We start from the raw sequence: 16492 nt of genomic DNA, 5'->3' as shown, positions 1-16492 counted from the left end.
CCTTCTTTGGGAATGGCTGCAGGGCTGAAGGGCTCTGTCAGGAACCTGGGCTCAGCCCCTGCCACTCACTGCAGAAAATGTGGAAATTGCACATCAGGGGAAATGGGAACACAGCCAAGCCCTGGTTCCCACAAAGGCTTGGCTTCCCATCAGGAGTCCCACTGGAGATGCTGCAGAGGCAGAAATGCTCAGGGAGGAGGTGACTGATGGCCCTGCAGAGGGATTGGGTAAAGCCAGGGAGCAATGTGCAAAGAGAACCTGTTCCCTGAATGACACGTCCATGATTTTTTCCTTGCTTTTTCTTTGGGAAAAAGCTGCAGAGACATTGTACTCCAACCCCAGAGTAAAAGCAACCAGAGCTCTTCAAGGGCTCAGAAATCCAGGGAAGTGCTGAGTAAAGAGATGCTAAAGCCCATAACTGCTGTTCTTCAGGCCATGGAGCACTGGTGGAACTCAGTCAGAGCTTTGCTGCCTGAAGGAGCCCCCGGGGCTATCCCTGCCCACCCAGGGCTCCCACCTGGAGCCTCTGCTCCCTTTTCCCTGTCCCACCACAGCCAGGGAGGCACCAGGGCCATGTCCCTGTGGAAGCAGATCCCAGGAACCGCTGCCCCAAATCCAGGCACAATCCAGTCTCCCAGCCTCATTCCAGGCATTTGCAGGGGTGGGAGTGTCACTAAAAGCCGTGGGTTAAACTGTGAGCGGAATTCTCAGGAAGGCTCCAGACTTCTCTGCTCCCCATCCAACAGCTCAGCTCACAAACCTGACTTTCCCACCAGGATTTTTGCTTCTTGAGCAGCTCCTGAGGGGCTGGGTTCTGGAAGGCGCCAATGGCTCCATGGGATGGGATGGGGCTCCCTCCTCTCCCTCCCAGCCTGGGATGAGGCTCACAAGGAGCAATGGAGGCACTAAAAATCCCTGGCACCCAGTCCTACCCCTCCTGGTGCCATTTACTCCCCCCAGGTGCATCACAAACCATGGGGGCTTCACCAGCACCAAACTCCTGCTTTGACAACCAAATCCTGAAATCCAGAGCAGGATTTTCAGGGTTATTCCTGTCCCATGCCAGGAGGCCAGGAACAAGTTTTTAAAAGCTTTTAAAATACTCTTCCAAAGCTCCACCCAATTCAGTCTGGACAGGGCTGGAGGGTTGTAAAAGAAGGCAGAAAATCTCATTTCCAGGTTTGGCTCTTTTGCTTCATTAAACTTGAGAACAGCCAAAGTTTCTCAGCAGGCCAGGGTTGTGGGATGGTCAGTGAAAGGAGCTGGAATCCCACAGGAAGCCACACATTTGAACCATTGGCAGCAAACGTGCAGCTCTGTGTTTTGGAGAATTTTTGATCCTGCCATAACAGCCTGGACTGCTTTTCCTGGAAGCTCCAGCTCTGTTTAAAGTCTCACTGCAGGGCAGGAAAAAAGCAGCTCCCAGTGCTGGATCTGTGTCCTTCCAGTGCCTGGGACCAGCAGGACCAAACCACCGCAAGGCAGCACTTGGGGCAAAACTTTCTCTGGCACAATACAGAGCGCTCATCCCTAACTTCAGCAGAAATCCCAGTGGGACCTGACCTGCCCAGCACATTCCCTCTGTGTGGAACAACTCCTGCCACAGCCAAGGGACACTGGACAGGGACACACTTCTGAGAGCAGCCAGGCGGCTTCAAGGTTCCCAACTCAAAAGATTCCTGGAGAAAAATGCTTTTCTCTTCCAGAAGTGAATCTCAGACTCCCAAAGGTGCAGCATGAGTCTCGGGGTGCTGCTGTGTCCAGCTGCCTCCATCCACAGGAACACAGGCCTTGGCTGGACACAATTCCCTCCCCCAACATGGGATGTTCTTCCACAGCCCCTGGGATGATGGACCTCAACACCCTTTCCACAGTCATTCCCACTCAGTCAAACATCCTGTGCTCCTCAACAAATCCACTCTGGAAGCTGCTGAGAGCTGCCTGAAGCTGCAATTCAAGCAATGCTGACTTACCTGCCAGAATATGCTGTCTATTGTGTTCCCCAGGAAGCCGTCCCTGCCCTCCGACGACACCAGCTTAGGTCCCAGAATGGTCATGAATTCATCAAAATCCACCTGGCCATCCCCTGGAATGAGAGGAAAAGATCAGAGACTCAGATATCAGAGAGAAGGTTGGGTTGGAAGGGACTTTTAGTGGCCATATAGTGCAACACCCTGATGTGAACAGGGACACCTTCCACTATCCCAGGCTGCTCCAAGGCCCTCCAGCCTGGCCTTGGACACTGCCAGGGATCCAGGGACAGCCACAGCTGCTCTGGAAATCTGTGCCAGGGCCTCACCACCCTCATTATTATAAATTAATTACCCCTTCAAGCCCAACAAGCCCCGCTGGACTTGCTGCACATCAGGATCCCCCACACCCTGGGAAACCTCCACAGCAGCTTCCTGGTGCGCACAGACCCAAATCCTTTGCTGTGCCAGGGAATGGCGCCTGTTGTGTCCCAGATGGCCCCAAGGACAGAATCAGGCCATGGACTGAGAGGAACAGGTCATTCCCCAGTCCCAGAGAGTCCTGAGGCAGCTCCCAAAAAGCCATTTTGGCAGGGGGACAGGAGCCAGCAGCACAGCCAGGGCTCTCCCTCTCAGGTTCTGCACAAGTTTCACAGAGCCAGCTCCAGGCTCCAGAGGGAGGGAGGGCAGGCAGAGCAGGGGCCAGGCCATTGCAGATCCAGCAGGCAGAGCAGGGGCCAGGCCATTGCAGATCCAGCAGGTTTTTCAGCCCAGCTTCCCAGCAGCATCCGTGTGTGCCTGGCATGCAGAGCAGGCAGAGCAGGCACAGCCTCAGTGCCACCAGCAGGGACAGGTGGCAGGTCCTGCCACTAATGAGCCGAGCTGGTGCAGTGCTGAGTGTGGCTCCTGCTCTGAACAAGGCACGGGGCTGTTTGGAGGGAGTTTTGTACCAAATGTCACTTTTACCTCCACAAAAAAAAGGGATATTCATGCCTGCTGAAAGATCTTTAAAATCCCTGTCTGTCTGAGCAGTTCAATGCCCAGATCTCCTGAGAATGCTTAACCTAATCTTGTGGAAAATCTCCTTCATTGATCAGGCCACGGGCATCTCCTCCTCCATGTTAATGAACTGATGGGCTGGGTAAATCAGCCCTGCTCCCTGCACCGGCAGGATTTGGGGCTGTGTTTTACTCCCATTCAGCGGGAAGTGACCGCATCCAGCCCTCCCTGGAGCTGCCCTGTTCAGTCACCAGGTGGGAGAAGTGTCTCAGACCCTGAGGCTCCAGCAGATCAATGCCAGGGCAGCGACTGGAACAGGGGCAGTGCCCACAGCAGCGCCGTGTGCCAGCACCGTGTGCCAGCCGTGCCACTGCTGCTACCTGCGCTTCTTATCACACCTGTGCATCTGTGCTTATCAATCACATCTGTGCTTCTTATCAATCACATCTGTGCTTTTTATCAATCATATCTGTGCTTCTTATCACACCTGTGCATTTGTGCTTCTTATCAATCACATCTGTGCTTTTTATCAATCATATCTGTGCTTCTTATCACACCTGTGCATCTATGCTTCTTATCAATCACATCTGTGCTTCTTATCAATCACATCTGTGCTTTTTATCAATCATATCTGTGCTTCTTATCACACCTGTGCATTTGTGCTTCTTATCAATCACATCTGTGCTTCTTAGCACACCTGTGCACCTGTGCTTCTTATCAATCACATCTGCGCTTCTTATCAATCACATCTGCACTTCTTATCACACCTGTGCACCTGTGCTTCTTATCAATCACATCTGTGCTTCTTATCAATCACATCTGCGCTTCTTATCACACCTGTGCACCTGTGCTTCTTATCAATCACATCTGTGCCTTGTATCACAGCCCGTGTGCTGATCCGAGCAGCTGCGTGGCTGATCGCGATCTCCTGTGCCCTTATCTTGGCACAAACACTGTGGGAAAACCGGCACAGCCCGAGCCCAAAACTGGCACAGCCCGGGCCCGAAACCGGCACAGCCCGAGCCCAAAACCGGCACAGCCCGGGCACAGCCCCGGCACAGCCCGAGCCCGAAACCGGCACAGCCCGTTCATGGTCCCGCTGCTAAAGCCGGTCCCAGCTCCGGGGCTCTGCAGGACCGAGCTCATTTCTGGGCCAGCATATTGAGGTAAGGGGTGGGCAGCCCGTCCCCTGGAGAGCCATTCTGTAAAACATTTATGGGCAGGGGGAAACGCGCTCCCCCCGGCGCCCCTCGGGGGCCATCCCGCGGCTGGATGGTCCCGGCACGTTCCCTTCCCGGCCGGATCGCTCGGGAAGGGAACGCAAGGTGACAGCGGCTCCGGGTGATTTACACCGATGGCACCGACAGCAGCGAATCCATGCGCTGGGATGCAAATCGGGATGCTTTGGGATGCTAATTTCTTTAAATTAGCCAGATTAGCCAGAAAACAATTTGCATTTTAAAGAGGTGCTGGTACCTGCCCCCGCATTCATTTGGCCTGTGCCCGTGTGACCCCGAGCACGGAGTTACTCGGTTCAGGCTCTCTCCAGTGTCACTCCACCCTCAGAGGACACGCAGGACTCGGTCCCACACGTGATTCCAGAGAAAAGGACTACTGGGCTCTGACTTTGTACAAGACTTCGGGCAGCCCCTCGCTCGTGACTTCCCTGTGCCTGTGCCAGGGATCATCACTAACTTCACAGGCTTTAATTGTCAGCTTAATGAGAGCATTTTCCACAACCTCCAAAGAAAGATGCCATTGAAAAATGCATTATCCCCTTATTGACTGCTTTTTCAATTAAAACTCTTAACTAGCAAGGCGGCTAGACCCCACTTTTGCCTGGTAGAAATATCCCTTTAACATTCATGTGAAGCTGCAGAAAACAAACCTTCCCTGCCATCAGCACCTCAGGAGACTGCAGCATCATTTCATCAACAGAGAGAAATCACGGGTTTGTCTGAAAATTCCTTTTGACAGCCACGAGAGAAATGTTATAAAAACCAACACTAAAACCTGCACGGGGCTGCTCTGCACAGCCCAGGCACCACCACAGCCCGGTTTTCACGTCCCATCCTGGGAGCAGAGCATGGAATTGGGGTTTGGCACAGGCAGGAGCTGCCCAGCTCACCCTCCTGCTCCTCCCCACGGCCTCGCACCAGCGCTGGGAGTTGCTGGGGGATCGAGCCCTGGAATCAAATCCAGCCCTCCCATCCCTGGGCTGCAGATGTGCTGCTCTCCCCAGGGTCCTTGGGATTCTGAGCCATGTGTGGATTATCCACAAATTAACTCAGAGTTGCCTTAAGGATGGGGAGAAAAGAGAAAAAGGCTGAGCGGGAGCTGGTGTGCTGCCCGTTTTCCCTCACCTTCCTCGCTTCTCTCCAGGAGCCATCCCACAATCCCTGACCCCAGCAGGGCTCACAGGACTCCAGTCCCCCTGTGAGATGGGTGCTGGTCACATCCTCCCCTCCTCTGCCTCCAGGCTCCCACCGAGGCCTGAGCACAGCTCATCCCACAGGACGAGAACCCCTGGGAGGGCTGGAGGGGCACAGCAGGACAGCTGCAGCCAGGGGGAGCAGGATGTGCTCCCTGGCCCGGGACAGCCCCAGGACAGCTCCCTCCTGTCCCTGCTCCCAGGCACAAACACAGATTTATAAACCCCGCTCGAGCTGAGCTCCCTGACTGAGGAAAGGAAATGGTTCCATGGGGACTGGGCAGCAATGGGTTAATGGCTGCACCTGAGGGTTTCAGAGCTCTGTTCCAGCTTCATGATTCCATGATTCCAAGGCACTCACACATTTCCAGAGCTTATTTACAAACTGGGAGGGCAGGGAAACCTAGGGGCACAGTGAGGTGGGATCTGCTGGGACATGGAAAGCCTGGGAATGGGGGTGAGGGGTCTATTGGGACATGGAAAGCCTGGGAATGGGGGTGAGGGGTCTATTGGGACATGGAAACCCTGGGAATGAGGCAGAGGGGCTGCTGGGACATGGAAACCCTGGGAATGGGGCTGAGGGGCTGCTGGAACAGGGCAGGCTGGCAGGTGGCAAAGGGGGTGAGCACAGAGGGGCTCCAGGCAGGATTCCACCCCATCCCTGAGATCCCTGGGCCAAGGGATGGGTCACTGCCTGTGTGGGTGATCTTTGCAGAACACCAGAGCTGAACTTAAGCACTGGTTTAAACCCACCTAAAGCACTCCTTGATTCCCTCCCAGCAGTGCCCTCACATTTTCCTCCCCTGTAAAGCTCTGTGTTAATCCTGGAATTAATGCCACCGAGTCACCCGGGGGCACCAGCGCTGAGGCTGAGCCTCATGACTCAAACAATGACTCAGAACCTCTCTGGCCACCCCAGCAAAGCCAAATCAGATCAGCTTATCATCCCCAGGCCCTCAGCTGGGTGAGAAGAGCTCCAGGTGCCCACAGAGCTTTGCTCCCTGCAGGAACCAGGGAAGTGTGACAATAACAAGGAATGGCAGTGGTGGGAGCCTGGCTCGTTGTCCCATTGTGGGAAGAGGATGCTGAAGGCACCAAGCAACACCTCTGGGTTCTCTGGGAACCTTTCCAGTGCCACAGACCTCGTGTGGCCAGCAGGGACTTGCCAAAGCTCCCCCTCACTGCTCATCCATGGGGTGCAGATAGAGCCTGGGGATAATTCCAGCGTGAGGAGCCCCAGCACCAACATTTGCCATGTGTGAGCTCAGTCTGGCCACTCCCAGAGCTCCACAGAGATCCAGCAGGGAATCCTGGGCTCCCATGGCACACCCAACACCTGTGCCAAGTGTGGGGATGGCAGGGCTGGTGCTGGATCATCTCTAAAGTCCCTTCCACCCCAAACCACTGTGGCTCTTTTGATTCCAAGGGCATCAGAGATGATGGAGCAGCAGCAAAGAGCAGCATGGAGCTGGAAATCCAGGGGTTTTTCCACACCTTGCAGCCCAGGGAGATTTGCTTTGGACCTGAGTGACTCAAGGAAGAGGTGGCTGCAAAATGTTCATTGGGCTTCCTGAATAAACCTGTGGGACCACAAAATCATGGAATCATTGAGGTTGGAACTGACCTCCAGGATCACCAAGTCCAACCTTCCCCCAGCACTGCCAAGGCCACCAGTGACCCCTGTCCTCAAGAGCCACATCCACACAGTTTTTGAACATTTACAGGGATGCCTGACCACCCTTCCAGAGAAGAAATGTTCCCAAAATCCCCCCTGAGCCTCCCCTGGCCCAGCCTGAGGCCGTTCCCTCTGCTCCTGTCCCTGTTCCCTGGGAGCAGAGCCCGACCCCCCCGGCTGTCCCCTCCTGTCAGGAGCTGTGCAGAGGAGAGGGGACACAGGAAAAACAAAACCATTAATGACTGAACACCTGGAGGGGACTGGAAAAGCACCACTGCCCTCCAGGGAGCAGACTGTGGGTTGAACACCATCTCAGGGGATATGAAAGAGCCTCCAGCCCTTTGGAAAGGGGATTTACTCCCTAAGTAAATCCCCTTTCTTAGGGATCTCACTTCCCTTGAACACCAATTCTCCTCCAGGTTCTGATCCCATGTTCCCAGCACCGAGAGGTTCTAGGTAGCACCAGCTGCTCCTGCTGGTTCTGCACTGGTTTGTGAGAGTTGAGCACAGAGAATTCCCACCCTCTCCCTAAGGTGTGAGCTCAAACAAAGGATTTCATCCTCCCTCAGCCCTTCACTATGGGGAGCAGTGGAAGCTGGATCTGCTGGGATGGGCAGCAGGAACCAGAGCCAGAGCTGTGCAGTCCCCTTGTCCAGGCACCACCAGCCCCAAACAGCCCCAGCTGCACCCAAACCACCCCCTGAGCCCATCCCACCTCCCGTGGTCCTGATCCCACAGGATCCAACCTCAGAAGTCTGCCCAGGCTGGAAATGCCAGGCAGGGAGAGCAGGGCTCCAAATCCCCTCATCCCATGGAGCAGCAGCAGCTCCTGGGAACTCCTGCCCGAGCTTTGAGGGAACAAGGGAATGCTCAGAGGAGCAGGGGTGGCCCCATCCCACCCCATTCCATGGCACAGCCCCACCCTCAGCCCTCAGGAGAGACCCCTATCTCTGCAAACCTCTCCTGTCCCAGCTGCTGCCTTGGAGGATGGAATTAAATCTGGAGAAAGGCAAAGCTGGAGAGGGGAAGTGGAGGGGGAAAAGATGGCTGGAAATGAGAGGGGGGGGAAAGGAAATGAGAGGGGGGAAAGGAAAATGAGAGGGGGGGAAAGGAAAATTAGAGGGGGGAAAGGAAAATTAGAGGGGGAAAAGATGCCTGGAAATGAGAGGGGGGGAAAGGGAAATGAGAGGGAGGAAAAGGAAAATGAGAGGGGGGGAAAGGGAAATGAGAGGGAGGAAAAGGAAAATGAGAGGGGGGAAACATTCCTGGAAATGAGAGGGGGAAAAAGAGAAATGAGAGGGGAGAAAGATGCCTGGAAATGAGAGGGGGAAAGGGAAATGAGAGGGGGAGACATTCCTGGAAATGGGAGGGGGAAAGGGAAATGAGAGGGGGGGGGAGGGGAAATGAGAGGGGGAGAAAGGAAATGAGAGGGGGAAAACATTCCTGGATTTCATCATCTCCACCGCCGGGCAGAACGGACTTAGCCCGGGTTTTCAGAGCCTTGTATATCGAATTGGTTGGATAATGCTCACTGATTGCTCCCTAAATGAGCCTTTCTCCGGCCATTCTCAGGATAATCAGGTCCCTGGAAGTTCCCTGCGTGGCCTCGGGCCGGGGTGAGGATGAGGATGTGCGCTGGGAGCTGATGAGCACCGCGCTCCTCCTGCCGAGCCTGACCTCCAGCGAGCAGCGAGGTGAGATATTTAAAGTTAATGAGCTGGGTTTGCAGCTCGGGGCCCGGAGCACACAAGTGCTGTTTATTTTTATTCTCCAGCATCTCCCTGCGGTGCCCGGCCGGCCCGGGCTGTGTCATTGCCGTGCCCGGCTCAGCCTGGCAGGGCTGGCACGGTCTGGGCGAGGCTGTGCCCTGGGGTGAGGCACAGGATGAGCAGGAACAGCTCCGGCCTCAGGAGATTTCCCAGACAAGGCTTTCGGTTTCAAAGACTGGGAGGTCAGAGCCTCCTCAGCAGCCTGACCCCTCGCCCAGCACGAGGCAGAGAATTTCTCCCTAATTACAGTTCAGTCAGGGAAAGTCTGGTGCAAAACTTTGGCCTTGGGAAAGAGTTTTAATTACAGACAGCTCCAGTGACTTCTGGGAGGAGAGGAACAGCTGCCCCCACTGCCAGGAAGGACGTGGGTCTGTGGGAGTGAATCCAGGAGAGCACGGAGATGCTGCCAGGCCTGGGACACCTCTGGAGCCAGGCTGGAGAGCTGGGGGTGCTCACCTGGAGAGGAGAAGGCTCCAGGGAGAGCTCAGAGCCCCTGCCAGGGCCTAAAGGGGCTCCAGGAGAGCTGGAGAGGGACTGGGGACAAGGGATGGAGGGGCAGGACACAGGGAATGGCTCCCACTGCCAGAGGGCAGGGATGGATGGGATATTGGGAATCAGGAATTGTTCCCTGGGAGGGTGGGCAGGCCCTGGCACAGGGTGCCCAGAGCAGCTGGGGCTGCCCCTGGATCCCTGCAGTGCCCAAGGCCAGGCTGGACAGGGTAGGAGCAGCCTGGGACAGTGGGAGGTGGCCCTGCCATGGAATGAGAGGAGCTCTAAGATTTCTTCCCACTCAAACCATTCTGGGATTCTATCAAAACTTCACTGGATCTGAGGAAAGGATAAATATCTCCACAGGAGCCTCTCTGTCCCTTCAGTCCCTCCACTCCTGCAGTTTGCAGAGCAGTTGTGTGGATCTGGTTCCATGACAGCCCTACAGAAAATCTCCATGGATTGTAGGGACCATCCCTGCAGGAGGGGGTTCCATGGGGCTGGGAGGCTCCAGCCCAGCCCAGAAGGGGGGAGCAGGGGGGGTTTGTCCATCCCACCGAGCAGAGGAGCCGGAGAGCTCCTCACTCTGGCACCCCTTGGCTTGTCCTGCAGGGGGAGGAACAGCTCCCCAGGCCTGGTTTGTCCCGTTAAAATGAAATCTGTGACCTCCCCATGTCCCCAGGGACTGAGGGGGACAGGGACCTGCTCCTGCTTCAGCACTCAAACCAGGAGGGAAAGTCCCAGGAAAACAGGGACTGTTCTCAGACACCTGCCAGCTCCACAGCAGCCCCAGGGAGCTGCAGGATGCCCAGGGACCAGCCCTGTCACCAGATGTCCCCAGGGAAGGGCCCTGCAGGGGCTGCTGAGGGGGGTGTGAGTCCCTAGAGCCCCCAGCCCTCTGAAATCCCCTCCCTGGGCACCCAAACCCATTTGGCAGGTCTGTGCAGACTCAGGTCTGTCCCCAGCTGTGAGCAGCCGGTCCCTGTGTTCCATGGATCAGGAGCAGTGGGATCACCCCAGCCTGCCCAGGATTCCATCAGCTCTGCCCCTGCCCTGGGAGGGGCAGAGAGCTCTGGGTGCACTTGGGCAGCAGCAGCAGCAGCTCATCACTCTGGGTGCTCCCTGGGGCACACACACCCTGGGGAGCCAAAATGATCCCAGGGCGCCGCATTTCAGCCAGAAATCAAATTCCACAAGGATGGAAACAAAGCACAGGGCATGAGGGGCATCCCAGCCCAAGAATGGGTGGGTTCCAGAGGGGGCACTGCGCTTCAGGCCTTCCTTTTGTGCTGGGCTGCACTTCAGCAAAGGCAGGGTGGGATATTACTGGGTATAATTTGATGTAATTCGGTGTAATTTGATGAACCTCTTGCTGCTCCTGAGCTGCAGATTTGACAAGCTGTAATTACTCCTCATTTCTGCAGTGAGAACACAGAATGGGATAAAATGTGATAATCCTCATTGTCCAAATGAGAGCAGACATGGAGAGAGTGGCCCCATAAATCCAGACACATCTCATCAAATCCATCCTGCGGCCCAAAATTCCCAGCTCAGCAACACATTTTAAAGGACAGCCAGGCTGGAATGCAGCTGGATCATTTCTCTGAAAAATCTCTTTCACTGAAAAATCTCTTTGAGATCAAAGGACAAACCCCAAATCCATCATAAGCCATTGCCCCTGGATCCTTGGAAGTGCCCAAGGCCAGGCTGGATGGGGCTTGGAGCACTCTGGGATAGTAGATGCTGTCCCTGCCCATGGCAGGGGATGGAGTGAGATGACTTTTAAGATTATTTCCAACCCAAACCTGGGATTCTGGGATTCTCTGACTTCTATGAACTCTGATTTTAACCCAGAAATGGTTCCTGGTACCCCTCCAGCAGTCTGGGCTCTTTTATACTGAAACACATTTTATATTGAGAAATAATATGAAATATTTTATCCAGCTCTTTTCATGCTGAAACATCCACCACAGTAAAAAACCTCAGGAACAAAGAAGAAAAGTGAGAGACAAAAAAAAGGAGAGAAAATGTTTCCAGCTTGGGAATGTCACCATTGTCCCACACAGGGCAGCTCAAACTGAGCTTGTGGACAGAAGCCAACATTTCATTGATCAAAGGCTGGACAGGATGATCTTGGAAGTCTTTTCCAACCTTAATGATCCTGTGATCCTGGGATTTGTCCATGCCTAAGAACAAGGGATTTGTCTTTTGTCTGCCCCAGGAGAAAGCTGAACAGTTCATTTTGAAGGAGAGATTTGCTCTGTCTCCAGATGTCCCAGCCCATGTCCCTTGACCATTGCCATCCCTGTCCCCAGCTCTGGTGTCCCTTCCCTCCCCAGGAGCAGACCAAAGCAAAGTCCCTGGGGAGTCATGGACAGCAGGACAATAGCCTGGAGGGACACAGTGACCTTGACACCACACAGCCATGGCACTGTCACTTCTTCCCTTTCCAGAGAGAATCTGGGGCATTCTGGGAGGCGTCACCTGCAGTGGCAGAACTGGAGAGGTGACATCTTGGGGAGCAATGAAAAACTAGGGGAGAATATCAGTTTGAAGTTCTGGAAGAGTCCTGGAATCACTGAGGTTGGAAAAGACCTCCAAGGTCATCAGGTCCAACCACGGCCACCAAACCACAGCACCAATGCCACTTCTGCCTGGGTTTGAATACCCAGGACAGCCTCAGGTTGTTCTGGAAACAATCAGGAAAAGTTTAGGTTGGATATTGGGGAAATGTCTCCATGGAAAGGCTGGTCAGGCAGGGTGGAGTCCCCACCCCTGGAGGGGTTTAACAGCCCCGTGCATGTGGCACTTGGGGACAGGGGGCAGTGCTGGCCTGGGCAGTGCTGGGGGAATGGTTGAACTCAATGACGTCAGAGATCTTTTCCAACCTCAATTATTCCATGACTCTTCCAGAATGTGAAGTTGAGATTCCCCCATTTTCCATTGCTCCCAAGGGTGTCACCATCCCAGAATGTCCCAGAGGTTCCAGGCAAGTCCCTGCTGAAACCAGCTCAACTTTTGCTTCATCAAAAGACTCCCCATTCTCATCCCAACAAATAATTTGACATCCAGGGGTGGATTTTCCCCCCTCTCTTGTGGTAGCCTGGAGTTATTTTTCCAGCTGCTCCTCTAATTAGTTCACCAAGTGCTCATTTTATTCCTCAGATAAAAATCCCAATGAAACCATTTGTGACACTTAAGTCACACATTCATCTCTTTTATGGCAAATCCTGCTTAAAGAGGAGGAATCCCAGATAAGGCCACACATTCCATGTGCCATTTCCCAATGTTTTTTCAGCATCGCTGCCAATTGGAAGAATTTACAAATAATTCCTTTTTCCAGCACAGAAATGTTAAAATATTTCCCTTTCCCTGTGCTGGCAGAACATTCCAGCTCATTCCCCATATTGCAGAGAGAAGCACGGGCCCCTCTCACAGTTTGTGTCCATTAAATGCAGAATTATGGCTGAAAATTAGGGGAATCCATGGGATAAAGGTCAGATTTGACCTCTGGGAGCATTCCCAGACCAAAATATTGGCTCCTTACAAGGCACAGCCCCCAGATGGGTGCCCAGGTCCACCACCAACCTCTGTGGGAACAGCCCCACACTTCCAAACAAAGCTTTGGGCTAATGGGAATCTTGGAACCCCCAGCCCTCGCCTCCCTTTCTAAAGAGAAACATTTTTGCCCAGCAGATCCCTATTCTTCCTGTCCTGTTCTGGCACTTCCCATCCCAGCAGTGCCACAGCATCTCCTGGAGTTCACAGGAGGGTTCTGAGGATTTCTCGGGATTTCTCTGGAGACTTTGAAATATTCCAAGGAGATTCTCATTTTTCTCCATAACTGAGGGGGTTTTATGCCAATTGCACCATTTTCCCCATGGCAGCTGTGTTTCTTCAGCTGGGTGAAGCTCCCTGTCCTGGGTTACAAGATGTGGCTGGGTGTGTGTGTTCTGTCCCCATCTGTCAGAGCTGGGGCAGTTCTCTGCTGTTCTTGGGGCAGTTTTCTTGATCTCTCCCCCAGCCAATCCTCCCTGCAGGAGATCTCTGCTGTCCATGGCCACTGAGTGTCCCTGCAGGGCTGATCCAATTCCAGCATCCCATGGGGAGATGCTGCGCCCAGGGCAGGAGCCAAGCATTCCTACCTGGATCCAATGTGAGCCTGGCACAGCACAGCAGCCTTTGCCCAGTGCATTGCCAGAGGAGCAGCTTCTGCTGCCCTGCATGGCCAGAGGGAGCCCAGGCCCATCTGCAGCAGCCCTGGAGCTGCAGAGGAAAACTCCCCCCTTGTGCAGGATCCCTGCTCCAGCAGAGCCACAGCTGGCACTGCAGGAGGGCTGAGCCCCCATGGGATGGGGCTGTGCCACCCCCTGACACACAGGGGACAGGGACTGCTCTGACCCTGGCAGTGCTGTTTTGTATTACTGCATTTTTCTATTTTTATTTTCTTCCCTAATAAAGAACTGTTATTCCTACTCCCATATCTTTGCCTGAGAGCCCCTTAATTTCAAAATTATAGCAATTCAGAGGGAGGGGGTTTACATTTTCCATTTCAAGGGAGGCTCCTGCCTTCCTGTCTTGGTTTGGAAAGCCAGGTGCCTGCTAAGGAAGGCAGGAGCCTCCCCTGAAATGGAGAATGTAAACCTCGCCCCCTCCCCCACCCCGGAATTGCTATAAATTTAAGGGGCTCTCAGGAAAAAATATGGGAGCAGAAAATAACAATTCTTTGATAGGGAAGAAAATGAAGGGATAAAATAAACAATGCAGTAAACTAAAACAACACTGACAGAGTCAGAACCCAACCTGACACCCTGTGGGTCAGGCTGTTGGCAGCAGTGCCATTGGAATTGTGGCTCAGCCCTCCTGCAGTGTCAGGGCTGGTTCTGCTGGAGCAGGGATCCTGTAGAAAGGTGCAGTCTCTTCCTCTGAAGATCCAGTGGAAGAAGAGGCAGCTGCTGTTCCTCTGGGGAATCCAGTGGAGAAGCCGTGCTGGTGTTCCAGAATCTCCAGATTATATCCGGGTAGGAATGCTTGGCTCCTCCCTCTGGGCTCACATCTCCCAATGGGATGCTCTAGCTCTTATCAGCCATGCAGTGACATTCAATGGCCTCTTATCAGCAGATGTGGGAGAGATAAGGAAAATGCCCAATGAACAGAAGACAGCTGCCATACAGATGGTAATAGAATACATCTTGCCTTGCAATGTGGGACACTTCCTTAGCAGACACCTGGCTTTTCAAACCAAGACACCTGGCAGAATCCCAGAATCATGGAGTACCTGGAGTTGGGAGGGACTCATAGGGATGAGGGAATCCATAATCCTGCCCTGCACAGAAACCCCAACCACCCCACCCCGGGCCTGGCAGCGCTGCCCAAGCTCTCAGCAAAGCTTTGGAAGAACTGGAGGAGAGATTTGTAGGGATCCAGGGGATTCCCAGCCCTGCTGCTCTCCTGCCTCCAGGGAGGATTTCAGGAATGGGATATTCCCAGGAAATCAGGGAATGCAGAGGGGGGTGAGGGCAGAGCCACTCCCTGCACTCCTGGGCACCATGGCAGTACCAGGTTGGTGGCTGGTGACACATCCCTCTGCTGGCCTGTCCCCTCTGCAGGAAGGCTGGTAACATGTCCCTCTGCAGGGAGGTGTTGGCAGCCCTCAGCTGCCATGGAGGCATCAGAGGTGACACCTGTGAAGAGCTCCTGCCCAAATTCCAGCTGTGCCAGGGCTGGTTTTGCTCAAGCTCCAGCAGTGTTCTCTCCCTAACCCCATTTTTCTTCCAAAAGTGATGAATTATGAAGCATCCATTCCTTCCTGCTCCCTTGGGAGCTCTGAGAGCGTGACTGAGCAGCTGCACACCATGGCCCTGGAGGCAGCTCTCCCTGTGCCATTCCCTGTGTCTGTCCCTGTGACACTCTCTGTGCCATTCCCTGTCACAGACATCTTTTATGAAAAATCTTTTCTTTAAGATTTTTCCTCCTGAGAAGCCTCAGGAACAAAATGCAAACGATGGTTATCTGCTGCTGTGGAATGCAACAGGTGCATCTGGGATTGGTCTAATGTGGTTGTTTCTAATTAATGGCCAATCACAGTCAGCTGGATCAGACTCTCTGTCCGAGCCACAAACCTTTGTTATCATTCCTTCTTTTTCTATTCTTAGCTAGCCTTCAGATGAAATCCTTTCTTCTATTCTTTTAGTATAGTTTTAATATAATATATATCATAAAATAATAAATCAGCCTTCTGAAACATGGAGTCAGATCTTCATCTCTTCCTTCATCCTAAGACCCCTGTGAACAGTGTCACAATTCCCAGTGTCATTCCCTGTGTCTGTCCCTGTGGCACTCCATGTGCCATTCCCAGTGTCATTCCCTGTGCCACTCCCTGTGTCTGTCCCTGGCTCAGTGGCAGGAGGTGACACCAGGTGTGAAGTTCTCTGGTCAGGTCCCTTTATGCTCAGCTCCAGCTCAAGCTCCAGCCCCTGGTTCTCCTGGTTTTTGCTGGCCCTCAGTGAAGTTGGCCATGGCAGATGCAGCCCCTCTGCCACGCTGGAATTCGCTGATGAAAACTGGATGTTGGGGCTGCTCAGGCTGGCTCAGCTTAAATCCCAAGCCCTGCCAATTTTCTTACCTCATTTGCAGGCCCTGGCAGCAGTTTTGATGGGAAGGAAGGAATGGATGTCTGGCTGCTCCACCTGCCAGCACATCATAACTCACGGCACGGGGCAGGGATGTGCAGAGGATTTCACCTCCCCCCAGCTCTCCTGACCACTGGAGACTCCTCCCTGAGTGTGACCTTTCATCCACCCGAGCTTCCAACCCATTTAATGCCAGCAAGAACCTGTAAAGCCTCAGCAGCCCTCCCCAGCAGTGTATGGGAAGGTGGTCAGGCTGTTGTTCCTGGCAGCACTGGGCACAGCCAGCATTTCTGCCCTGCTCCTGCATGCTGCCCTTTTCCAGTGGGAGAGGAGGGAGGAGGCTGCTGCTGATTCTCACTCCACAGTCCAAGTTAAATCCCAGGAAAAGGTGAAGTATCCACTGGAGAAAAAGTAGCCATAATATAAATTCAAGCTGTACAGCACTAATTCAATTTGCAGGCAAGGTAAATCTTTCACAGAACATTCCCCTCTTTGCTCAGTGCCTCAGGAATTTCCCATTCCCTGAC

At 53.8% G+C, this 16492-nt stretch overlaps 1 protein-coding gene across 2 annotated transcripts in view; it reads right to left on the bottom strand.

Moving 5' to 3' along the window:
- CALN1 (calneuron 1) overlaps positions 1–16492 on the bottom strand; it is a 144013-nt gene that overhangs the window by 54941 nt on the left and 72580 nt on the right. For both annotated transcript variants that reach the window (XM_066563277.1, XM_066563278.1), the window contains exon 4: positions 1974–2086. In XM_066563277.1, the coding sequence (XP_066419374.1) occupies positions 1974–2086 (113 nt within the window). The remainder of the gene's footprint in view (positions 1–1973; positions 2087–16492) is intronic.

Source organism: Molothrus aeneus, chromosome 20 (assembly GCF_037042795.1).
Source record: "Molothrus aeneus isolate 106 chromosome 20, BPBGC_Maene_1.0, whole genome shotgun sequence".
NCBI classification, from domain to species: Eukaryota; Metazoa; Chordata; class Aves; order Passeriformes; family Icteridae; genus Molothrus; species Molothrus aeneus.
Note: the sequence above shows the minus strand (reverse complement) of the source record. Positions and strands in the feature narration are given on the sequence as shown.